This window comes from Orcinus orca, chromosome 9 (genome assembly GCF_937001465.1).
Source record: "Orcinus orca chromosome 9, mOrcOrc1.1, whole genome shotgun sequence".
Classification (NCBI taxonomy): domain Eukaryota; kingdom Metazoa; phylum Chordata; class Mammalia; order Artiodactyla; family Delphinidae; genus Orcinus; species Orcinus orca.
In genome coordinates this window covers 61199485-61225618 of record NC_064567.1, presented here as the reverse complement: position 1 = coordinate 61225618, position 26134 = coordinate 61199485, and the positions used below count along the sequence as shown (strand labels likewise).

Genomic DNA, 26134 nt, shown 5'->3' with positions numbered 1-26134 from the left:
GACTTTGGACTTGAAAGTTCACCCTGGTGAAGGCTACCCAGGCACTGGTTAACTGAAATTCAACTGCCATTGCTTCCTTCTTTCCTTCCTTCAACAACTATTTATTTGACACTTACCATATGTAAGTACTGTTTTTAGGCATTAGAGTTTCAGCAATAAATGAGACAGAGAAGATCGCAGCTTTCAACAATCTTACATTCTTCCAGTTATTACCTGTAACTTGTCAGATATAGCACACTACAAGCAACTGTTTAATGTAAACAGTATTTGATACACTAAAAATTGGGAATTAAAATTTTAAGGAGTAGCAATAATACCCATGGTCTAAAGAAAAGTTTCAGATGCTTATCATTTACTTATTTTGCCAACTTCTTAATTCTTGTGCAAGAAAGTCTTGTACTATTTTCAATAGCTAAGGAAGGCAAAACACATACCAAAAACACTTAGGAATCACTACTTAAAAATAAGAGAAAAAACACTTAAAATCACTTTTTAAAATACCATTTAAAATGTGTCTTCAGTCAGGAATGGATGCCAAAACAGTCAATACAAAGGAGAAATGTCCAAAACACAACAGAGTTTTGAGGAAAGGCATAATACATAATAGAACTAAGAGCCTCTTTAGGATTTGGGAATCCCAATGATCACTGAGCCTGCCTAATGGGAATGATTGAAGATAACCTGAAAAACTAACAGAAACTATGGCAGAATCTGATGTAAATAATTCAATTTGGAAAGATGGAGTAACTTTACAAATATACTCCCATTAATCCAGCATTGAAAAAGTAAGGAATTTGGCCAACGTTACGAGTGTTTCAGTACTACGGTAATGAGCTGAACAAGTTATTCTGTCTTTGGTCTAATCTAAATGTTCATTCCTGCATGCAACTAATATTAAGCATTTATTGAGTGCCTGACACATGCCATGCATGGTGCTAGGCACAGAGAACACAATGCTGAAGCAGCCAGGATCCCCAGTTCATGATGCACCTGGTCACCATACAAGGAGCCAGAACACAGGTGTTTAAGTGTGCAGAGAGAGCAGAAGAGAGGACTTTATGCTGCCTGAGGGAGACAAAGACGGCGCCCGAGGTGAAAGATATTTGAGCAGGAGTTTGAAGGAGGATCGGAACTACACAAAGTGTTCATGAGGGGTGAGGCGTAGTGAAAGCACTCGAGGAAAAAAGGAAAATTGCACGCATAAACTCCAGGAGAAAGGAATATGCTCACGGCATGGTAAGAAACGCTGTAAAACGACACAGGACAGACCTGGATGTTTATACACTGGGCAGGGCCAGATCATGAAGGGACATGCACCCCAGACAAAAGTTACTGGATTTTATCCTAGAAGAAACTAAGAGCCCCCTATGTCATCAAATAAGGCAACTACATGGTCAGATCTGTGGCGAATGGACTGAATGAAAGTAAGACTAGGGATGAGGAGGCTATTTCAGAAAGTCTTTGCAATGGTCCACGTGAGAGATAGTAAGGCCTGACCCACTGCAGGTGGAGTGGAGAGGGAGAGGACAGGAGAGATAAGTGAGCTAGAAACGAAGTGACTTGCTGATCAACTGGGTTAAGCTTGGGGGAGAGGAAGAAGTCAAGAGTAATTCGCTGGCTTCCGACTTGAGAAGACACCCGTCTCCACGCCAAGCATTCTATCAGCTTTCAGTTTTGGATTTTGGCTGCCTGAGACTGGTCACTGCTGATCTGCCTCATTCTCTTTGTCCTAAAGAATGTCCTTAGGCGCTACAGAAATACAGAGGCGGCCACCACCACCTCTGCGTGATGACAAGAAGGAAGCACCACCGCCTGTGCCTCCCTGCCTGGTCTACACAACCTTCAGCAACCATGGCAGCAATCCTGTAGATGGCGCCCATTTTAATTCTGTACACAAATAATTAATCGAACTATAGTTATTATGGGCCCCAGGAGCACAAGGCACTACGGAAAATAAAAGAAACGTGCAGGTTTCTGCCGAGTTATGCAGGAAAGCAATACAGCGCAAAGCAGTGGTCAGTCAGGTGCAAGTCCGAAATCCAGCTCCATTACTGTTACTCGTTATATGACCTTGGGAAACTGATGTTCTTGGGCCTTGGCTGCCTCTTCTATAAGATATCTGGATAATATAGCCTATCTCATTGGTAAAAGTTAATGAGATAATACATGTAAATTTCCTACTAGCACCATGCCTAACTTATCGTAGATTCAAAAAATAAAAAGTAAATATCCTCCTTTATTTCCCATCCCCTTTTGACTACTCAAAGCCTTTCTGCTTCCAAACAGAATCCAGTTATCACCAATGGGTGTTTCTCTCTACTTCCCCATGTCTACTGTTGGCAAAAATGAAGCTTCTAAAATTAAAACAGGATGGTATCTATATCACAGACTGATTACAGTCTATCCAATATTCATCATCCCTTTCTTCCTTATTACTGCACCCTGATTTTGCTGAAGGTGGTAAAATACTAAGCAAAAAAAACATTTCCTAGGGTCCCTTGCCACTAGGGGTAGCCTAGTGTGTGACACAGTAGAGTCAGTAAAACTCTTGTTAGAGATTATTTGGAAAGTTTCTGGACATAGGTATTTTTATTCTCCCTCAACTAGCTTCCTTTTTCCAACTTCCTGGAAAGTCAGTATGATGGCTGGAATTGCAGTAGCTATCCTGCAACTATGAGGAAAAGATCAAGACTCATAAAATATGAGCCTTGACATACTTGAGCTCCTGAAAAATGCTTCCACCACCTTCCACCAGACTTCTTGTCACATAGGAAAAATAAAGGCCTAAATTTAAGCCACTGCCTTTCAGGTCTCTGTAACTCTTCTGAGCCCAATTCCAAACTGATTGAGGAATTTCCTAAATTTAGGGATTTCCTTCAATCCTATTTTGGCATGAGTATCAAGGCATCAACCATAATTTCCTTCCAATTTAAAAAGAAACTCTTATTGAGTGTCCAGTATGTGAGATACTGTGTATGTAGACATAGAAATAAATATTACCTACTGACTCATTTTTTTTAAACATCTTTATTGGAGTATAATTGCTTTACAATGGTGTGTTAGTTTCTGCTGTATAACAAAGTGAATCAGCTATACATATACATATGTCCCCATATCTCCTTCCTCTTGTGTCTCCTTCCCACCTTCTCTATCCCACCTCTCTAGGTGGTCACAAAGCACTGAGCTGATCTCCCTGTGCTATGTGGTTGCTTCCTACTAGCTATCTACTTTACATTTGGTAGTGTATATATGTCCATGCCACTCTCTCACTTCGTCCCAGCTTACCCTTCCCCCTCCCCGTGTCCTCAAGTCCATTCTCTATGTTATCTACTGACTCATTTAATTCTTACAGTAACCCTTCAAAGTAAGTAGTGTCATTCTCATTTTACAGCAAAGGGACACGAAGGTCTGAGAGGCCAAGTACTTTATCAAAGGTACCTTAGTGATACAAGGCGAGCCAAGATCGGAGCTCCATGTCTATTTGATGATGAAGTTCACATCCTGGCAGCTATCCATGCTACTGCAGGGGTTCTGTGAACTCACTACTGTGAGGAACCATGACTCCCAAGACAATGTCTCTCTAAATGAAGTACTCACTTTTCCTAGGTCGTACGTACTGATACCTAAAATTCAACTGGGAAACCATCTTAAAATGTATGTGTAGAGCATGAAAAAAGTGTGTAGCAGGAGACCATGAAGTGGTTGATGTGGCAAGGGTGAGAGCTGCCTAGGCCTGAGGTACACGCTGCCTGAAAGCAGCTAGGCAGGGCTGACAATCTGGAAAGGAGGCTCCTTTTACCTGGGGCCACCAGTCAACAAGGACCCTGAAGAAATCATGTTAAACTGGAAATCAGCGTGTGAGCCTGAGGCATCGGAGAGAGAGTAAGTAAAGGTGTCCAATATCACACACATTCTCACAGTAAAAGAAACTCATGATCTTGTCACACGTAATTTTTTAAAAGAGGAGTGAGAGACAAAATTGGGAGTTGTGTACATCTCTTATAACCTATTAAAAAGCACTTTAAATACAGACTTGTTCTATATATATTACATAAATATACATATAAATGCATATTTTAACTCTTTCTTCTTCACAATGAATCTGAAGCAGCCAACAAGAAGATTCACAATAATTTAAAAATTATAACTAGGAAAAATATAAAATAGGAGTATGAAATAAGAGGAAAATAAAGTAAGCAGACATGTATCCTATAGGGTCCTAAACAGTTACTAAAATTGAGCTGTAAATTTAGGTCTGAGCATCCTCTTGCCAAAGGAAAATGGAAAAAAATGACTAGGTACAAAATTCACAATGGCCATGAGAAAAAGAGAATACTACCACCTCAGGAGAAACAAAATATTTTCTGTTAGCATAAAAGCAATAAGATATCAGAAGACCTAAGTGGGACTTCACACAGGAGAAACTAACAGAGCAGACAACGTCTCAGCAATTCCTCAATAGTAAATGTCACAGTGTATTCCACACAACAGTTTCTCACAGAGTTATTCAATCAAGCTGAAAAACAGTTCAGGGAAGGCAATCTGTGCAGGACTGAGGCAATGAGATAGGAATATACGGCTCTCCAATGGGCCGGCTTGATCTAGTAATAAATCCCGGAATATCTACACGAACAAAGAGACAGCATTTTCTTTAAGTTATTCTCCAACCGAAACCAACTTAAGAAGTAGGATTATGCAACAGTTTCCTGACTCTTTTCAGTTCAGAAGTTCTGAGAAAGTTTTCAGGGGCTTTTTATTATGTAAATGGTACTTCAGTCCACTGGCACTGTGCTGCTCTTAGGTGTAGCACTTATGTGCCAATCTTTCCTCCTTCTCCAAGGAGAAATCGGCATTAAAAGGCAGAGAAAAGGTAGGCTGCATTACTTTAAAAAATTATGGCTTTTTGCTTTTACATTAGGAGGTTCTACTACACACACTTCCTATTATATAACTAATGTTAGAGAAAATTTATGAATTCACACCCATAATGATTTCTTAACTAATTTAAAAGGCAATGAGTGAAAGGCATGTACCTAAGAATATGACATTCCAAAAATGGACATTAAACAGTCCTTGAACAGGTAGAAATTAATATCAATTATGAACAGTGTAGGATGAACACAGGAGTTCACTGAAAAAAAAAACAAAACTGACGTATAGTAAGACATGGGGCCTGTTAGGTCTGGAAAGAAATGTAAAATCTATGTAAATTTAGCTGAGCTTAACTAAGGTGTAATTTTTTTCTATGTATTCATATTGATGCACTCTCGTAAGCATATTCACAGGAATCCTCAGTAAGGTACAAAGTGGAATATTCAGAAAACGCCAATTAGGCCAAGTACATACCTGCATGCCAGTTTTTCCACTGCATAAGGAGTCAGATGATATTTATCCTTCAAAAGAGTCTCTAGTTGTGTGTGAAGACAACATAAATATCATTGTGCTTTAACTTAAACTCTCTATAAAGTCACAAGAAGTTACGACTGTAACATGAACCAAAGGAGGAAAAAATAAGGACCATTTGATACTAATTAAAAAACAGGAGATTAGAAAAAAGATGGCTGTGGGAAATAGGGAACAGTTGTTCTCCCAACATGGACCTCTTACCCTGCTGATTCTGTGGTTTTTAAAAATACAAAAGTGAAAACTGGAAAAATGACAATAAAATTACTACCAACAGATAAACAGAATAACATTCTCTATGGTTTTTAAAATAACTTCTAAATTGGCGATAGAAAACTAAATTTGCTAAGCAAAAAGCTAGCATTTCCACATTTATTTCCTCCTTCTAAACACATACAATAAACACACATATTGGATCTAATGTAGCTCCATGCAATGCAATTACAGGTTCCCATTCTTTGATTCCAATTGCAATCAATTGCAATGAATTGAGGCATTCAATTCATTGAATTGATGAGGCAGGTGATTAAAGATGAGGCAGGTGATTAAAGTCACATAACTTTAACAAACGAAGATTGCTGAAGTTAAATAAATATCACTGTGGTCACTTTAAGCTACCTAGCTTCATCAAGCAGAGCTACAAAAGCAGCAGGTTAGCAGGTTTCTGGCAAGGAATAATTGGTGCTGAGCAACAGACTGTGTACATGAGCAGAAACATTGCATAAAACTCACATTGCTGGCTTACCCACACCATATGTGCATTTTGGATGGAAACAGGGGCAGCTCTCATACACCTCACATAGTTTGGCCTTTTCTGGCTAGGATGAATAAACATTATGTTTCCGTGTGCTAGTTAACCCCAATGGAAACCAGAAAATACCAGAATTATGACCTCTCAATTCTAATTTTTTCCAGCAAAACTGAATCTAGGACAAAGACACAGTGGTAACAAAAATATACAAATTTGAAGTTATGGAAAAGATCTTTACAAATACTGATAAGCATGCCTCAAGTTAATTCATCTTGCCAATGTTTTGAGCTATCAACAACCCACAGTAATCTGACTGTCAAATACAAAAGTAAAAAGTTTATAGATTTAAAGAAATAATAAAGCATTTCAATTGTTCTTTACCAGTGGTCAAATTTATCATTTCCCCAAACAGACTTTGTAAGCAAGAGCAAGGACCTTGAAAGTGGTTTTCACAGTCTGACAAGTTACCTGCAAGGACTTTTGCACAATTCCTTCCTAACAAGCATGAAAGCCTGATTAATCAATATCTAAAATCTTCATTATGCATCAGATTCTCCCCCTCCACCCCCCCCTCCATCCCCCAATCAAAGCAGCAGTATAAAGGTTGGCATTTGGTGGCAAAATTCCAATTCACTTTCCAAAGAGGTAAATGGCCAGGACTTCTGGGGAGGAAAAGATCTCAGACACTGCATCTAATCCCCCTACTTCACTGACTAAGAATTGAAGTTGAAGAGAAGCTTAGCAACTTGTCCTAGATCAAACACTTGGTGAGCAGAGGAATCCAGCAAAAATGTACTTTCTACTATATTATATGGTCCAGTAATTCAAGTGAAAATAAAGATTGGAGAGATGCACTCTACAAAATCTTTTTCCCAAAAGGTATCCTGCATAGCAGGATAAACACATCAAAGAATTAAATTTACCATTTAAATGATATAAACAGTGCAATAATCCAACTGTGCTTCATTTCCCAGTAAATCACAAATTTGAAATGGTTCTGTATTAGGAAAAACAAAAAACAGAAATCCTTGCACTCATCTTGGATAAAATTATATTCTCATAAACTAACTGTTATAAAGGGAGAAATTAATATCTTCAAACTAAGAGTCTCAGAATCATAGATATAGAGGCAAAAGCAAGATTTGTAGACAAATACATGTTCAAACCAGTAACCCACAACCTTTTGGGGGGAGGGGGAATATGACTTTATAACTGATACTATGACACTGACAGGTAGATCAATGAGAACAGTCTGGGCCACGTGATTTCTAATGATATGTGAAGAATAAACTCCAAGTCACCTCACTCTTCTCCCTGCTGGAAAGTCCCCTAGGTGAGAGGACAGATGTTTCGACAAACCATGATCAGATGTGATGCTCTGGGATCAACTAATTAAGAGATCTTAAACTTAAATAATCCAAGGCAGGTAAGTACCTACATATCTCCTAAAGATCATCCTCAGTAGACTGTTCCATCATTTTTACTGCCATCCAAAATAGTTCTTCTGTTAATAAGCAATATCCTCACCATCAGACTTACTATCATTTAAAATACAAGATATACTCATTATAGACAAATAGGAAAATCCGAACACTGGACAGTATGATTTAACCTATTTATCTATCATTCCAAAGGCAACTACTCTTAATGTTTTTATGTATTACATCATCTTTTTCTGCACAGTTTTTTTTTTTTTTTTTTTTTTCCCATACGCGGGCCTCTCACTGTTGTGGCCTCTCCCGTTGCGGAGCACAGGCTCCGGACACGCAGGCTCAGCGGCCATGGCTCACGGGCCCAGCCGCTCCGCGGCATGTGGGATCTTCCCGGACCGGGGCACGAACCCGTGTCCCCTGCATCGGCAGGCGGACTCTCAACCACTGCGCCACCAGGGAAGCCCTTCTGCACAGTTTTTATATAGCAATAATCATACTGTAAATATAATTTTGTACCTCAAATCTTCTAACTGAAATTATGAAACCAAGAGTCTTTATTGAAAACTAATCATAAATTTCACTTATGAAAACTAAAAAATATTCCATTAAGTGGATTGCCATCTTTCTGTACATACAACTTCTTGTGGATTTAAAAGATTATTTTCTCAGAATAGAATCCTAAAAGTGGAATTACTGTCAAAGTATATTAATGTCTTTATGGTTCTTGATACTTGCAAAAATGCTTACCAAAAATGGTTGTACCAATTTAAACTGCCTTCAATAGCAATTCCCATTATACCTGTATTTGGACTATGAATATCTTGTGAGAATTAACAGTTTCATAATCATCTTTACACCCGCCATGAGGCAGGAGATAGATGGGTCCCAGGCTGAACAGTTTCTCCCCTGTGGACAGAAACTCCATAATAGCAGAAACTCCATAAAAGCAGGATGATGGAGGAGGCTGGGCCCTGCCCAGATAAAAGGCCAAATATTCCTCATTCTTGAAGTCAAGGAGACCTCCCCGACTACACATGTGCAGAAAGGCCCCTTGGAGGTCAAAAAGGGAGGGGGCACCATCCCATAGTAAGTGATGTCAACTAACCATAGGCCTCTTCACTAGAATCCTTCTTGGCTAAGAGATGTGCACGCACACAGGGAAGGACCCTGAGATATAACAAATACAGACTCAGAACCAGGCAAAGCAAGATGACTGGTCAAAGGAAACCCGGAAGAAATGCCCCATAAATGTGATTCAAACTACCATGAGGGCGCGACTCTCTCTCTGAGCCCGCCCGTGTGTCTATCCACACGTACTGTACTCTTTTTCCTCCTAATAAACACTTTACTTGCTTCACTACTTTCCGTCTCTATGTGGAAAGTCGCTTCTACACAGCTGACGGGCCAGGGCCTTGTCACTGGCCACTAGTCCCTGGTGGTCTGGTGGCTAGGATTCAGCGCTCTCACTGCCGCTGCCCAACCTCAATCTCTGGCTGGAAACTGAAATCCTGCTTCAAGCTGCCACAGGCTGAGGCCACCCGAGATCACTCATACTTTAAATTTATAAACTTATATACCATAATTATACTAAAAAATTCTTAAAACCGAAATCCTAACACCCAGTGGATGAATGTTTGCTATTCTTGAAACTATTCTTGAGAATCACTCGAGTCTCTTTTTTTCCTATACCACCCAACCTCAATTCTTTTCTACACACAAGTAGGTCTTTAATAGGATAATCTTATACCCCCTTTTAAGGAGTGGTAACCAAAGTCTACATCATATGGAATTTATAAAGTTCAAGGATATTCTCATTCATTTTAATGACTATATAAAAGAAAAGAACAAGGAAATTCATCCCTACCGAGTCTGAAGGCTCCTATAGCTTTGTTAAAAGACATAAAGGAAGTATTCATTCTATACTTTGTATTCATTCTATATCTTTTTCAAAAAATCAATTTTTGTTCCCTAAATTACTCAACTATGAATTTCACATGTAACTCAACAATTTACAAATATGCAAATAAGAAATTACAAATACTGTGTACTAGATTGAGATGTGTGCTTCAAATGACATGAATAAACAAAGTCCCCCATATCTTTACTGTACTTCCCAGGGATTCTAATATTATGCATTTAATAATCTTAGCAAACACTTTGTTGTTGTTGCTACTACCTTACTGTTTTGCAACTGCTATTAAATTTCCTAGTACAAATTGGCTGTAAGATTATTTTAGATCTTCATTAAAAATTTTATATTAAATACGCAATAAGCTACTTTGGTTAACAGAAGTTGGGAGATTATTAGTGTCACAGTTTATTATTATAAGTAATTTTTGTGTCTTCTGTCAGTATAACCACAGTATCTCAATACCACCAGCTGATAATAATCTTTATAAATCCTACTTTGCAGCTATACCATCTGTTAGTTATTATTTTATACGTCTCCATATGCATATGTGGATTAGTTGTCATTCAAAACAAATATACAAATGGAATTGTGGTTTTGTGGGGAGTTTTTTATTGGCTTGTTTTTGTATTTTGTTATCTTTAGGCTAGTGAACTAAATAAATAAACATATTCCTATATCTTTGAGACCAAAAATAAATGCAAATTTCAGTTACACAAACTTCCAGTTATAAGTCATGAGAATGTAATGTACAGCATGGGGAATACAGTCAATAATACTGTATTAACTTTGTATAGTGACAGATGGTTAACTAGACTTATTGTGGTGATCATTTTGCAATGCATACAAATGTTGAATCACTATGTTGTATACATGAAACTAATATAATATTGTATGTCAAATATATTTCAATAAAATAAAGAGGTTAACAAAAATGCAAATTTAAAAATACTTTTTGTAGTACAAATAAAAGAAATTTAAGTTCAACTAACAATCCAAAAGTATCTGCTAAAACTGGTTAAAATTAACAGTCACCAAAATTGGATATAATTATATTAAAAAACTGATATTTCCATATTCATAGCTCTCAAAGTACACCTACAGACCAAAAAGCAATAGGTCCACTAGTAAATTAGTAGCTAATATGGTTCCAGTTTTCACAATATAAAACACTTTCCACGACTGAAGATTAGAAAAGAATGACTACTTACTTACTTACTTGTAATGTTAATTCCCTGAAGAAATGAATCATAATGACAAAAATTCAAAACAAGGTCCCCCATTAATCTGTGGGTTTATCCCCATGAGCTGTAAATAACCAGGCTCCTACAGTAGCAGAGAGCAATAAGTAGTTGTAATGTCATTACAACTCACTACCAAAATTTACCCAGAAAGGCAACAAGAAAAAAAGAAGGAAAAGAAGGAAGATAAACTTACAATTGGATAATTAGTTCCAAATTATCACTTTTTCCCCAAGTACTAGAGTCTAATGACTTTAATAAGCCCAAACACGGTTTACAGGAGCTTTATACACTACACAACAAAAACATGGTGAATTCTGTTAAGAGTTACCAATGGCAATTAAAACATGAGACGAAAGCACAACCTGGGAGAAACCACATTTGATGACTAAATAGTTCATTGTTTCCTTAAGTTACCCTATTTTAGGTAATGATACTTTAGGATCATATACAGGGAAAGCTAAGGTACAAACAGTAGTAAATAATTAAAGTCATCATTAATAGAAACCCTGAAATATTTAGAGAGGGGGATTAAAGAAGAGAAAAATGTACTTAAGTTATGATTTCCTGGAATGAATGCTATATTATTTTCTGTTTCTTGAAGTAGAAAGTCCCACTAATTACTTATACAAAAAAATATGCTGCTTTTCATAGAGTCTTTTGTGTATTAGAATAAGTTATACTCCAACTTTGTAAAATTTAACTTATTTGATGCCCAAACCAGATCTCCTTTTTTTCAAATTATATTTCATCTAGATGTTAGAATTTCCATGATGTCTGTGAGACAGCTGTGCTTGGAGAGGCAACACAGTTTTGAAGTATACTTGGGCTATAAAGTATAAGGGAAAACATCGTAGACTACTTAACAAAAAATATATATACATTTTTAACAAGTTTATTGGAGTATAAATAATAATCAACACAATGGTGTGTTAGTTTCTGCTGTATAACGAAGTGAATCAGCTACACGTATACATATAGCCCCATATCTCCTCCCTCTTGCATCTCCCTCCCACCCTCCCTATCCCACCCCTCTAGGTGGACACAAAGCACCGAGCTGATCTCCCTGTGCTATGAGGCTGCTTCCCACTAGCTAACTATAACAAAATATTTTAACTGCCATTAAAACTACAGTATAGCACAGGCCAGGTTCCATTCATTTTTTAAAATATTTTATTACCTGTCATTGAGATCCATGTGGGGAAAGTAGTTTCATACCATGATTTGCTTCTGTATGTCTAAAATGTTTTTAATGAGGGATTTCATTTCACAGGAATTTATATTAATCATATAAAATTAATTGTATAAATAGTAAAAAAAAATTTTTTCATGGTTCAAAGCTCACCTAATACATGAAGCCTTGCTTGATTCTCCCTAATGATATTTCTTCCTCCACTAAAGTCTCAGTTATCTTTGTAGTTATGGAATTTAAGAAACTTATTTATTCCACTTTATATTATAAGAACGTGTGGAATTTTCTAATTTTCATGAATAGATTGAGAATGTCAGCTTCTATAAGTTAGAATCACGGAGTCTTACATATCTTCATATCCTCTCTGCCCCATGTCCAACAATTCCTCGAAAATAGTAGGCAATCTACATGTTTATCTGAATTCACCAAAAAAACTTTTTGGGGATACTAAAATCTACCTTCTCCAAAGGGTCTCTAGAAAAACAACTTATGTTTTGGTAATTAAGAGTGTTATTTTGAAGCTCTATGGAACCCACACTAACTGACCAAATATGTTTTCGTTATAAATAATATTTCAATATATAGCCATTAAAAATGAAAATAATGAGACTTTCCTATTAGGTACAATAGTTACAACGTTTTAATCGATGCATGTCTTTCAAAAAATCAACTGAAATCATTATACTTTGCCTTGCTAATGTACTGAGTGTCAAAAATAATCTAAATTAACAGATTTTTTTTTTATGGGTAACTCTAAGAAATATAAGAAAAACATTTTTTTTCACAGTGAGAAAAAAATAACTGTGTGTTGATAATGTAAGATGGAAAACAGAACTAAATGAAGAGATTTACTCATAAGACAGCATTTGCAGAAGACCACTTATTATTCATGTATCCATCTAGAAATCATTGACTGGGCACCTATGTCACATCATATATGTCTGTGCAGAGGCTGTAAAGGTAAAGAAGGTGGAGTCTCCACCTTCCAGGAACTCACACTATAGTGAAGTCATAAAAGACAACACAAGTAGTAAAAGGACTCTGGGGTTATCTCTGGCTGGGAAAGCAGGGAAAAGAGTTCACAACGAAGGTGACACTTGAACAGGGCTTTGGGTTTAAGCTTTATTCTGTAGATTTCAAGGCATTTGGGGGCCTGAACTAAAAACAAAACAACAACAACAAAAAACCCTGCTGTTCTTTTTCAGAAAGGGATTTGGGAAAGAAGCTGCTTGTCTAATAACAGTCAAGTGGACAGATGAGGATGGAGTATGAGGAATCAGATTTGGAAGATATTTGAATCAAGAAGAACATCAACATCAAGAATCAACAGGACTTGATGACAGATTTGATAAAGGGGGGCTGAGAAGAATGAGTCAAATGACATTTTTAGGCCTTTAATTTGCCAAGACAGATGATGACATTCAATGAAATCTAGATTATCAGTTAACAGCTGTTTATTGAGCACCTTCTATGTTCCAGACATTATTCTAGACCCACAGTCTATTTTCACTGTAGTCAGGAGAGGCAGACAGTAAACAAGTGGATAATCTGAAATAGTGATAACCGTGATGGAGAAAATAAAACAGGGTTACGTGAGAGTGACTGGGGGAAGAGACACTTTAGCTGAGGTCCTCACGAAGACTGACACTTGAACTAAGACCTTAATGATAAGGGGGCAGGCAAGTGAGGCTCCAGTAAAGAAGGGTAGCAAACGAAAAGGCTGAGCTAGGAAAGAGCTTAACATGATCAAGGGACAGAAAGGCAGCTGGTGGACAGGGATGGGGTTTGGGGTATGAAGAGAAATGAAGTCTGAGAGCGCATGGAGCACCTTGTAGCCCACTGTAAAGAGCTTAGCAGTGATTCCAGTTACAGTGGGCAGCCAGCATGTTTGAAGCCAAGGAGTGATGTGATCTGATTCAATTTCTGCGGGCTGTGAAGAGAACGGACTTAAGGGGGAAGAATGGAGGCAGAGAGTCTGGGCGAAAGTGGTGGCTTAAATTCCTAGCAGTGCCCATGTTGAGACGGGGTTAGAGTCTGGATATAGAGAGGGAGAGGTGATAGGACTTACGGGTGGAACTGCATGTAGACTGTGAGGGAAAGAAAGGAACCAGGGGTACCTCAGGGGGTGTGATTCTAAACCAGTATATAAAGCGTGGTGTTATTAAACAGTGATGGTGAAAACTTGAGCAGAGAGAAGCTTCAGGGTGGTGGGGTCAGAAATCAATAGTTCTTCTTTGCTCAAGTAAAGGCTGAACTGTTTAGAAACTTGTAAGTGAAATGGCAGGTAGACAGCTGGATACAGTCTACAGCTCTGGGGTGAGGTCTATGTGGAGATATACTTTGGAAGTCATCAGACTCTTCAAAGATTTTAAAACCATGAGACTAGATAAGACTCATCTTGACCCGTCAAGGTAGATTATGGGGCGGGGAGGGGTAGGAAACATGAAGCAATGTTTGTGGTTTTAGATTTTTAAAGCAAGGAATAATAAATTCCATTTTGGACACTTAAGGTGGGGATAAGTGATTAGTTAGCTTTTCTGTGGTGAATCACACTAGCCTCTAAAAGTATTTTAGTATTACCCTCTTGTACTGACCTAACCCTGTCATCTCATTTGGAGTCTCCCTATTTCATTTCTGCTACATCAGTAAGCTCTTTGAGAGCAAACGGTGTCTTCCCAATCCCCAGCAACTATTCAGAGAGAAGGCACTTTTATCTGTTATACCATGAGTATAAAAATCCAGTCTTAATGGTTAAGAATTGACTGTATAGTGGAGAGACTAGGAAGTAGCACAATAATGAGCTAGTTTCAAATCTCTGAGGATCTATTCTCAAAAGTTTCTTTCCTTCAAAATTAATCTTGGAATTCTTCCTATCAATAAATCGACTTTGAAAAATAATTGAGTTCCGCAGACATTTCCACTGAATCACATACATAACTAAGCAGTTAAATTCAAGTAATCACGGATGATTTCTAAACCATCTTGGTGGTTCTTTCCTAAAGCTCAAATATATCAACCTTTATTTCCTATCAAAGATGCTACTTATGTTCAGTACTCAATAAATATCTGAATACATAAAAGAGATCAAGATGCTTCAACATATAGACAGGAAATTTTTCTTTGTCCTTGTATCTTTTTTCTCAGTACTATATACTCAGCCCCTTGCACAGTGCATTGAATACAGTCAGTGCTTAATAAATATTTGTTGCATGCATTAATAAAAAAACAACAATGCACAGTTTTATGGGAAAGATGGCTCTTTTCTTCTTCTACATCAATTTACTTCCCATGTAACTTCTTTAAATGTTTTTCTCTTGATTATAAAATATTTACTCACTGTGGAAAATATAAATACAAAAAAATCTCTCTTCTGGGCTTCCCTGGTGGCGCAGCAGTTGAGAGTCCGCCTGCCGATGCAGGGGATATGGGTTCGTGCCCCGGTCCGGGAGGATCCCACATGCTACGGAGCAGCGGGGCCTGTGAGCCATGGCCGCTGAGCCTGCGCGTCCGGAGCCTGTGCTCCGCAACGGGAGAGGCCACAGCAGTGAGAGGCCCGCGTACCGAAAAAAAAAAAAAAATCTCTCTTCTTAACATGACTATTACTCTCTATTTATAACTCATGATTGTATTCATTCATTCATTTAACAAATATTTTTGACTTCCTGTTCTGTGCTAGGCTTTGCGGATACGGTGATGAATCAAACAGGTCAGGTTCCCTGATGTCACGCCAGTGGTATGCAATACCCTCACGTTCTACATGTAGAATATAAGTAGAGGTGTGTCACCACATAGAAGGTTTCAAAATCCAAGGATATCTCTTCCACTCTAATAGTTAACATTCCCCCAAAGTCTTAAAAATGACTATTTCAGTGATTAAATAAGGTTAGTATGTTTCTACACAGAATATGAAAGTATGTGAACTACACGTTCACATACCCACAAAGAACAAATAATTTTCTCAGGTGGAAAAGAACAAAAGCCTTAGTCTTTTTACCAAACAATGTCAAGGAGTGTACTTTGATGGTGGAAATGCTAATGTAGGACAGTTCTGAATAAGTTATTTTCAAACCTTTCTCTATAGGTTCATATATTACCTATTTATTCAAATGTAATAGAAAATAATCTCTCAAGTAAAAATAATTCAAATGTTTTAACTTCAGTGTTCTATTCCTCTATTTCCAACAGAGTTTCCATTAGCAGCACTGGGAAAAGCTTAGCATTTAGGAAGTCACTCCTGCCTGCCATACCCTGATTTTCAGCAGATCACCTGTTCTCCTGATACCTAGGCACCTATTTGCATAGCAAGAGTGGAAGTTACTATTTATCCTCAGCGGTATACATAATCACATTGACTTATTCGGTTTTACCCCAAAAGGACTCATTGAGTTTCACTTACCTCCAAAGTCTCATTGCCTTCGATGTCTGAAGTTTTGCCTCTTGCTGCCACTCTTTGCTCATGAGGTGTATCTCCTATGAAGCAAAAGAAAAAAATAAAACTTTACCATACCACTGTGGCCAAACTGTCTACTATTTATTTGAAATATCTTTCGCATGTTTCACACCGTGGAAGCAATTACTACTTCCTTTGTTACAAAGTAAACAAGTTAATATTTAAGAACAGTAATTTTATAAAGGTCACAGAATCATCCGTAAATACATAGGTATACAATCTAAACCAGAAATGTATCCTGCTTTATATAGGTTTACTCTGGAAAAATCAAGTGAATTTATATTTTGGAAATCAAGTCATACTTCAAATAAACTAGGAAAACTTATAATTTGAAGATAAAGCAAATTATTTTCAAACATTAAAAGTCTTGGGGCTTCCCTGGTGGCACAGTGGTTGAGAGTCCGCCTGCCGATGCAGGGGACACGGGTTTGTGCCCCGGTCCGGGAAGATCCCACATGCCGCGGAGCGGCTGGGCCCGTGAGCCATGGCCGCTGAGCCTGCACGTCCGGAGCCTGTGCTCCGCAACGGGAGAGGCCACAACAGTGAGAGGCCCGCGTACCGCAAAAAAAAAAAAGTCTTAAAAAAAAAAAGTCTTTATAATATGAATAACTGTCCTTCAAATTTGTTTTTTAATAAGGTTTACTCTTTATAAGTGTTTACTTGTGTCTCTGTGGATTTGCCTCAGAGTAGCTATATATGTTTGCATGTAGTAATTAACCATATGTCAAACAATTTTTACAGCAGGAAAGAACAATGAACAAATTCACAAATTAGCATTCAGTTAATAGTTTGATTCCTAAAGGTGGTGCCTGGGAGGGTTATATTACTAATCAAAGTTGGTGACTAGGCTGCCTCTAAGGACATAGGACAGACAGAAATATAGTTAGGTAAGTACAGGCATAATTTAATGTATTAGTGTACTATTATAATTTATTAACTAATAATCTGTGATTAACATATGGTAGGTAAAGAAACAATCAGCGTACTTCTTAAAAGCATAATGAGAGGTTAATTTAGTAATCTGTAAACTGCTCTTCCCATAAAATTAAGCCAGCTCAGGAATGTCTACAACAGGGAAGATTACAAAATTCATATATAATGACTTGGCTGACACTAAAGGTTAGGAATTTGTTAACATAGGGAAGGTCACAGTCTTCACTGAAGGTAACAAAGTATGAAAGTCTGGGCTGGGCTTAACTTTTCCACAGTGAAACACGAAAGTTTAGTTTACCAGGCTGTAGTCAAGAAAGGGGCCTGCGAAAATTTTAAAGAATTAAATAAAATTCTGTTAAATTCTAAAACCATAAAGCAAGAATTAAGTTGGTAGTTTATTTACTTAAAAGTAAAGGAAATCCCCCAAATGTTTAAAACCCAAGCACATCATGCATATTCCAGCCTACAAGTTGTGTTCTCAGCTAAGTACAGCATTATTACTAGTGGGCAGAACCCAGCACATAGTAGGTGTTTCCATAAAAGCTGAGTAAATTAGTGAACTTCTATTTATAGTTTCTAGTCTATAAAACTGTGATAATACTAAATGGTATGTAATAAAAGTTTTATTTGAGCATATGGTTAGTGTTTTTCCTCTAAACCACATTTGTGAAACTTAAAAGGCAAATTTATTAAATACCATTATGATGTATTGTTATTAGTGATCTGTACTTGGAGCATAAGTTGTTAGATTTTAAAAACAGTTAATGGGGCTTCCCTGGTGGCGCAGTGCTTGAGAGTCCGCCTGCCGATGCAGGGGACACGGGTTCGTGCCCCGGTCCGGGAGGATCCCACATGCCGTGGAGCGGCTGGGCCCGTGAGCCATGGCCGCTGGGCCTGCGTGTCCGGAGGCTGTGCTCCGCAGCGGGAGAGGCCACAACAGTGAGAGGCCCGCGTACCGCAAAAAAAACAGTTAATGATTTTTTAAAAGAATCATACTGAAACAAAAGCATTAGGAACTTTTCTTTTTTTTTTTGAGGCAGACTCTCAACCACTGCGCCACCAGGGAAGCCCAGGAACTTTTAAATTACATCTATAGGATAATAGAGGTAATAGTTGTTAAGTGAAAAATTATGTCAACTTACGTTCATGACCCAGGATGTCAAACAACAATTTTGATTTTTTAAACTTATTGTTTAAACTGACCATTTATTTGCACATCAGGAAGAATCTTATTTTCAGAAATTCCCCCTTGTCTCTGAAAGTTAGGGATAAGCTAATCAACCCCCAGTTCACAGATGGCAAAACCAATGCACAAGTTGTTTAGTTTGCTTGGGTAAAGGCAATGAGACCACTGAGACCACAACAGCATGAGCAGACAAGGTAATGCAAGTCTCTGTATATTGAGGTCAGGTGTGTTTAATAACTCACATGCCTGAGGTTGATACGGAAGTATGTGACATCCAATATGAAAGGTCACTTACTCAAGAAAGATATTTTTTCACCTTTTAAAATGATTATTGGGCCATCCCCTAGCCATACAAACACTATTTGGCTGAAATCATTCAGCACAAAGTCTGTGCTTCCTTTGCCAGTTTCTAATTCCAAGGTGTGTATCTGTACCACACTTTCTCCATTTCTCCCTACTGCCTGAATAACCAAAAAGGTTATCAGCCAGTGCTCTTGACATCACACAACACATCTGCCTGGAAGCAACTGTACAATCACTATTTCCTGGAATGCCATATCTGGCGATGACTCAGGACAATAACTGATTACAAGGAAAAATGCCATCTGCTAGATGATTCTCTATAAACAAAGGCACAAACCGAAAACTACACAAACAACAAACAGAAAAGAACAGGTCACAGTGAAATATAACTTTTGAAGTTTTTTCCTCCCACTGAAGAATTATTTGATCATGGTAAAAATTCAATTATTTTCTCTAACTTGTTATAACCCACATGAAAGTTAGATACTTCAACAATAAAGATGCATGTGATGAACGTGAAATAAGGTACTTTAGTTTTCAGACATCAGTTAATTCTAACTTATGTGCTGTATAGATTCAAAAATTTCATTTGCAAGTCAGCTGTTTAAAAGGAAGGACAAAAACAACAAAATAGATGCAAACTATTACATGTAGAATGGATAAACAACAAGATTCTACTGCATAGCACAGGGAACTATATCCAATCTCCTGGGACAAACTATAATGGAAAAGAATACAAAAAAAGAATGTCTATATGTGTATAACTGAGTCACTTTGCTGTACAGCAGAGATTGGCATATTGTAAATCAACTATACTTCAATAAGAAAATGAAAAGAAACAATAAAAATGTTCACAGTATTTACATTTCATAATGTCTTGTTTATAACACCACAATTGATTCTCACTACGGCGCAGCAAGACATCCTCCCCATTTCCCTCCTTCCACAGTTTACTGACGGCAGAGGTACTCAGGGACTCACCTAAAGTCTCCCAGGTAGAAGTCAGCCATAGTGGGAGCAGAGCCCAGTCTCCTGACATATCTGGGGGGGACTGTGTGGTCCGGTGGAAGGTTCCAATGGATGGTGGTTGAGGTGGGGAGAATCGAGCTCCTAAAGTGGGGATCAGTGTGAAGAAGAGCCCAGGGCTCCGAAACCTGATCCAACCCCACGGGCCCCCCTAACACTTCTCTCTACTCCATTTTTCTTCCACAGGCTCCATGGGTTAGCTGGTCTCTTCCCTTTCCGCTGATAATGCCAAATACTCCTGATCAGAACAAGCCTCTGTCCTTCCTTCTGGTCCTTCAAGGCACACACACGGTCCCCTTGATACTTTCCCATAAGTTTGAAAGGCTGGAAACAGTTTTATAAGAGGCAAAATCCCTCTTAAACTACAGCTATGCAATTTTCTTCGTTTAATGTGTAGTTTTTATTTAGAGTGAGTAAACGAGAAAGGCCGTATATGCATACTAATGAAGCTCTTTTAGAATTTAAAGGACTGAAGTGAAATTCATCTGTATTTTAGATTAGTGGGGCTACATAGTAAACATTTTAGGATTTGTGGGCCATACTGTCTCTGTTACAACTTCTTGACTCTATCATTGTAGCCAGGAGCAGCCATAGATAATATACAAACCAATGCATGTGGCTGTGTTCCAATAAAATTTTGTTTACAAAAACAAGTTGAGTCAGGCTGTAGTTTCCAGATCCCTGTTTTAGAGACTATATATATACTCCACCTTTTCTAGGATAAAAAGCTGAATTATGTTACATAAGGAAATGAGAAAGGGACATCGTTAGCATATCATCATGATCCCATTCTACTGGGTGAATTTGGTCGAGGGAGAGGAGAAAAGTGATGAAGAGCGAGCACTAGGTACAAGGGAAAGTGAAAAGAGCAGAAACCCTCAGTGATGGGAGGGGGAACCTGGATGCCTGTTTGGATCACCGGAGGAGATCTGTTTTGGGGAGGGGTGGTGGGTGAGTAAGGGAGCACCTTCATTCCTTAGGCCTCCTTCAATGTGGAGGAAACTCTAGTAACATTCACCCCAGCCTCCGTCCACTTTCCGATCCCCGGGTTGGTGATCTGGAAAGACTCAGCTGCACATGGTTCTGCCCTCCCCCTTCTCGTGGGGAGGACCAGAGAGGACTGGGCTCTGTCTGCTCTGACCCTCCACAGGGGCCTCCTCCCACTTGGGGAAGCCTGCCCCAGCCCAGAAGATCCTGTAACAGGATGGAGTTCAATCTAATTCTGGGGTTCAGATTAGGAAACCCATCTGCTCCTTGATGGAAGCCACATTCTTCAACACTAGCTTTATAGGCAATAAAGATGAGAATTTGGTCTCCATCTGTTTTTTGGTTTTGTTTTTTTTTTTTACTAAATTGGCCAGATCTTATCTGGGTAAGAAGGGTGTTATTATTGGAACGCCCTAGAGTCCAACAAGACTGGGAATGGGCTGGTATGGACAGAATTGGAGCCTGCCTACATACGAAAAGCTGTGAATACAGAAATCTGTTTTCTTTCTTTTATTGGAGAGGAATTATCTAGAACTTCATATCTGAGAATGCAGTCTACAAAACACTAGTTTCAAGGGGTTTGCATGGAAAAAATATTTCTGTGGTCAAAAGTATGAGAAAAAGCTACAGAATGCATTCCCTTACGACGATTTCCAATGCACTGTAACATATTAAAGGCTCTGAGAAACTCTTCAGTAAAGAAAGTAAAAAAATGATTTCCCAATGTTTTTGACTATAAAGCCACTTTATTCATTGGATACCTATTAAACATCTTGCAGAGTGACACACTATGGGAAATGCTGATAGAACATTTCTGAAGTTAAAACTGAATATGAAATATATTATTTTTACCAGACTTTTAAGAAGACCCTCAACATTGCCAAATGTGTTATTTAGCTCTTGAACATTCATTTTATACAATGTTAACTCACACTTATTTTCCTTTAGATGATTCTTTTCACAACTCCCTGTTAATTCATTTAATTGCATTTGGGGCAGACTTGCAGAATGGACTGCATTCTATTACATGATTCTGATTCCAGAATAGCTGATAATCTACAGAGGAGAAAAGGATAGCCAGACACCTTGAAGGCAGGAGAAAGCCCCAGTGCTCAGAAATATCTCCCCCACAAATTCTACCAATTATAGATTCATTAGGGTTAATGAGCTCCTCTTTTAAAATGCAAATACCCTCTGGGAGTGTTTGCTTATTAGTCATTCACCAAGTGAAGTAGTGGAAAGAACAGTGGAATGGCCTCTCCATTAACTCCTTTTCATTCTTCAGTCACACACTCATTATCCAAGGCGGCCTGGCACTGCGGCAAGAGAATGGCTTTGGAAATGAAAGAACAAAACCCAAATCCTTTACTAAATCCATGACCTTGTGCAAGTTACTTAACTTCTCAGACCCTCAATTTCCTCATCTGAAAAATGGGAATCATGATACATAATAAAGCTATTATACAGATTAAATGAGAAAACATGTTAAACACTAATTTCAGAGAAGAAGGGAGAGAAGCCGGGGCAAGATAAACATTCTGTCAGGTGTTGGTGTCAATTGCTGCTCTGCCCTTGTGAGTAGCGGTTGCCATGATCTTCAGCATAGCAGAGGTGAAAGAAGAAGCCCTCTCCCGCTATCTCATTTAGTGCCCGTGGCAGTGTTGTGAGGTAGGCTTTGTTATATCCTTTTAAGAATGGCAGACCTGGTGCTGGAATCCAAGTCTGCCGACAATGCCAAATCATCACATAATACCATGCAGCTTCCCATTACTTATCAAAACTTGAGTGAAGTTATCCAACTCAGTTTCACATGCTTTACATTTAAGTCTCCTCCAGTTCAGTTGCATTTTCCCTTCCACTTTTTCTAATACTGTGCACTTGCTCCCCGTTTTCCACTATAATGAAGAAAGGAGGGATAAAGAGAAAGCCAAAGTACTAATTGCTGAAGACATGCCCTGCCCAGGAGCCTGCTGCAGTCAGGCCAGGATTCTGAAGACAACTGTGACCCCACAAGAAAATAAGCCGAGAATAGGAACACCTCAGCCATAGAGGGAGGAGTGCAGTCAGCAAACTAATGGAGGAAAAGGTTCAAGCTGACTAGGAATGAAAGAAAAACAAATTAAAATGGCACCAAGAACATATTAAATTAGCATACCAAAATTATTACACCCAAATTCGTTAAGGATGCTTACAACTAACACACTGGCATCATTCTGATAATGAAGTGAATACTCAAGTAAACAACTGTTGATTCAACTGTATGTGGGAGAGGGACAATGAGAAAGATAATTCTACACACACACTCACTAAGGGCTTATAAAAAGGATTATAAATGGTTGTTAAAACATGAAGAAAAATTAAAATTAAGGGTTCGGTAAAACAGGCAATGTATTTTATAATATATCAGTGTGGATTTTAATTTTAACACGTATTAATATACAACTTTTAGGCATCATGTTAGATTTCAACATTATGACCGCTATTAAAAATCATACAGCTAAAACTTTGCTTACTGCATTGAAAGCTTAGGGTCACACTGGACACTTAAAGGCACTGACTCACAGAAGTAAGAATATCAGCAAATCCAACGGAAGTCAGACGCACTCATCAGTCCTCCTGGCCTGCTCTTAAGTAACTTGTCCTAGGATTCCACAGATTTCTTTAGTTCTGAGTCTTGTCACTTTGTAGCTATGAGTAAAAATTTTTCTGGAAGATTTTAAGCAATCCAAAAACATCAATTAAGTATTTAACACTATGTTAAACAGTTAAGCCCAGGCATTCTTTTAGGCTGGAAGACTAGAAACTCAAAAGGCCAAATTAACTTTGTACTTGTACATTTGTACAATATTGTATCACGCTGTACAAATATGCATTCAAAGGTTTTTTGTTAATAGCTTTCTTAAATCAGAGTAAATTTACATACTGCAAGAGTATGTTGGGCTGATCATTCCTGACCCTGAATCCCAAAATGATGCTGAAAGAAAGCTCTACACAAAGGGCGGCTCTGAGCAGTCCACTGACAGGTTCTATAGGCCCTGTTGCAAACAAACAGGACTGACACAAAAAGGATTTTCAGTGTGTATGGTTTGAAACATAAATCTGTAAATAGAAAAAAAAAAAAAAACGCTCACCCTACCAGTTTATCTGGTATCCTGAAACAAAGACTCAAATGTTCTGCCTGTTATAGGTGAAGATGATGGCATTGATCCATCACCAATAATGCAAACTAGGCTGGAGATCACTGGCATCAAGTCACTCACACTCAGGAGTGTCCTGTCTCCTTTCCAACCAACAGAATAAACCTGTAAAATTACTTGTTGGTGTCAGGAGTTCTGCTCAGTCAGTTTTCCACACAGAAAAATAAGTGACCCCATGAGAGCAAATGTGTGTTTCAACCTATAGCATCAGTTGGTCTAATCAGAGATATTAGGTAGGTAAGCTGTCAATCTCTTGAAACTGAGTTCTTACATTGATCAAAGAGTTGTAGTGTAACAGAAAACTGCAAAGAAAATTTCTAGCAGAAACAATAAAAGCAGTATATGAAACATTACAATCAGCTTCACGTTGTTTCATTCATTCAACAAATATTTGTTAAATACCTATTTATGTGCCATATTATCATGCTGGGCACCATGTGAACTATAGCAATACCATTCCTGCCCTCACAGCATTTACATTCTAGAGGGCATTTCAGCCAAGAAAATGGAAATCACAAAAACTGGTTGTAAAAATTAGCCCAAAACTGAAAATTATGGGAGTACCAAATCAACTAAGGAACAGAGATCTGAATGAAGCACACTGTGGAAAAAGTGGCCAGCTATAACAAAAACAAGCTTCGTATTAGGGCTTTTCTTCCCTCCAGGTCCCTTCATTAAAAATAAAGTATGTATCAGTCGGTATCATTACTTTTAATGGGAGTCAAATATATAAACATGCTCTTGTATCACACAAAAGTTTGAAGAGAGTATTTCTAGAAATACCAACATTACTTGAAGAAAAGTTGATATTAAAAAAAATGAATCACTTGCAAATCACAACTAGAAGCAAAGCCACACATGGTGGATGTGATGAGGTGGCACGATGTGATGACTAGATGAAGACAAAGAGTTTGCTTTCAAAATGCAGAAGAGGCTGGTTGGCTTTACTGAAGACGTCACACTTCTCATTTAGTTATACAGTATAAGTGTGTGACATTACTGTCCTGAGGGTCACAATATGTCATAGTTAAAATGCTTATATAAGACAAGAGATTTGGTCCCTTTAAGAACTCAGGTAAAACTAAACACCACAAGGTCTGAGGGAGAAAGTCCTAATCTGTTCACTGGTCTACTAACTATAAGCAGGTAAAGAGCAACAGTGAATCACCAATTAGCCTCCTGAGGAGGAAGGTCCCTGACTGGGCCCGGGTCAAAGCTGAGGACTGCAAACTCAGGGCTGGCCATCCTTTGTTATATTTATGGAACTTTTAGTTGGGCTATAATATACAGACAGAATGGAAAAGAAAGTGGATCATGGGCTAGCCTGGGATGAATGTGCCTTAAGGGAAAGCAGGGGCTGAAAGTAGCAGAGAGCAGGGCCTTCATATGCATCAACAAGTAAATTATGAGACATCTCCTTGCCAGTGGGGCACTGCACCTCACATTTCAGTATGTGTAAAAATCACCTGAGGTGCAAATTCCTGATTCTCACAGAAGATTCAGACTTGCGAAGTTTAGTGAAGGGCCTAAAAATCTAAATTTTTAGTAAGCATTCCAGGAGATTCTAATGTAGTTGATTCACAAACAGTTCTTTGAGAAACACTGAGATAAGCTGACTGAGATAAGCTTACATGGCTGACAGATTATCATCTGCCTAATTTTGGGAATGACTGTCCCCTCCCTCCTTTTCTCCTTCCCTCTCACATTGCTTAAATATTTAGAGTACGTACATATCTCTGTGCTAAAGTTGGGGCCCAATACGTTCCCAAAAGAACTGAAAGCAGGGTCTTGAAATATTTGCACACCACGTTCATAGCGGCATCTTTCACAAGAGTCAAAATGCGGAAGCAACCCAAGTGTCCATCAACAGATGAGTGGATAAACAAAATGTGGTATATGAATACATACAATGGAGTATTATTCAGCCTTTCAAGGAAGGAAATTCTGACATAATGCTACAACATGGATAAACCTTGAAGGAACTGTGTCAAGTAAAATATCAGTCACAAAAAGATACATACTGTATGATTACTTTTACATGAATGCCTAGAATAGTCAAATTCATAGAGACAGAAAGTAGAATGGCGGTTGCCAGGGGCTGGAGGGAAGAGGAAGTGGAGAGC

General features: G+C 38.3%; 1 protein-coding gene and 1 long non-coding RNA gene across 4 annotated transcripts in view; one reads left to right on the top strand and one right to left on the bottom strand.

Annotated features, from left to right (window-relative positions):
- Positions 1-16330, top strand: part of LOC117199862 (uncharacterized) — a 197114-nt gene extending 180784 nt beyond the window's left edge. Inside the window, exons 4-5 of the long non-coding RNA XR_004481210.2 lie at positions 7480-7580; positions 16115-16330. This is a non-coding gene — a long non-coding RNA (uncharacterized LOC117199862). The remainder of the gene's footprint in view (positions 1-7479; positions 7581-16114) is intronic.
- UMAD1 (UBAP1-MVB12-associated (UMA) domain containing 1) overlaps positions 1-26134 on the bottom strand; it is a 252524-nt gene that overhangs the window by 65791 nt on the left and 160599 nt on the right. For all 3 annotated transcript variants that reach the window (XM_033420610.2, XM_033420609.2, XM_049714831.1), the window contains one exon: positions 16326-16399. In XM_033420610.2, the coding sequence (XP_033276501.1) occupies positions 16326-16399 (74 nt within the window). The remainder of the gene's footprint in view (positions 1-16325; positions 16400-26134) is intronic.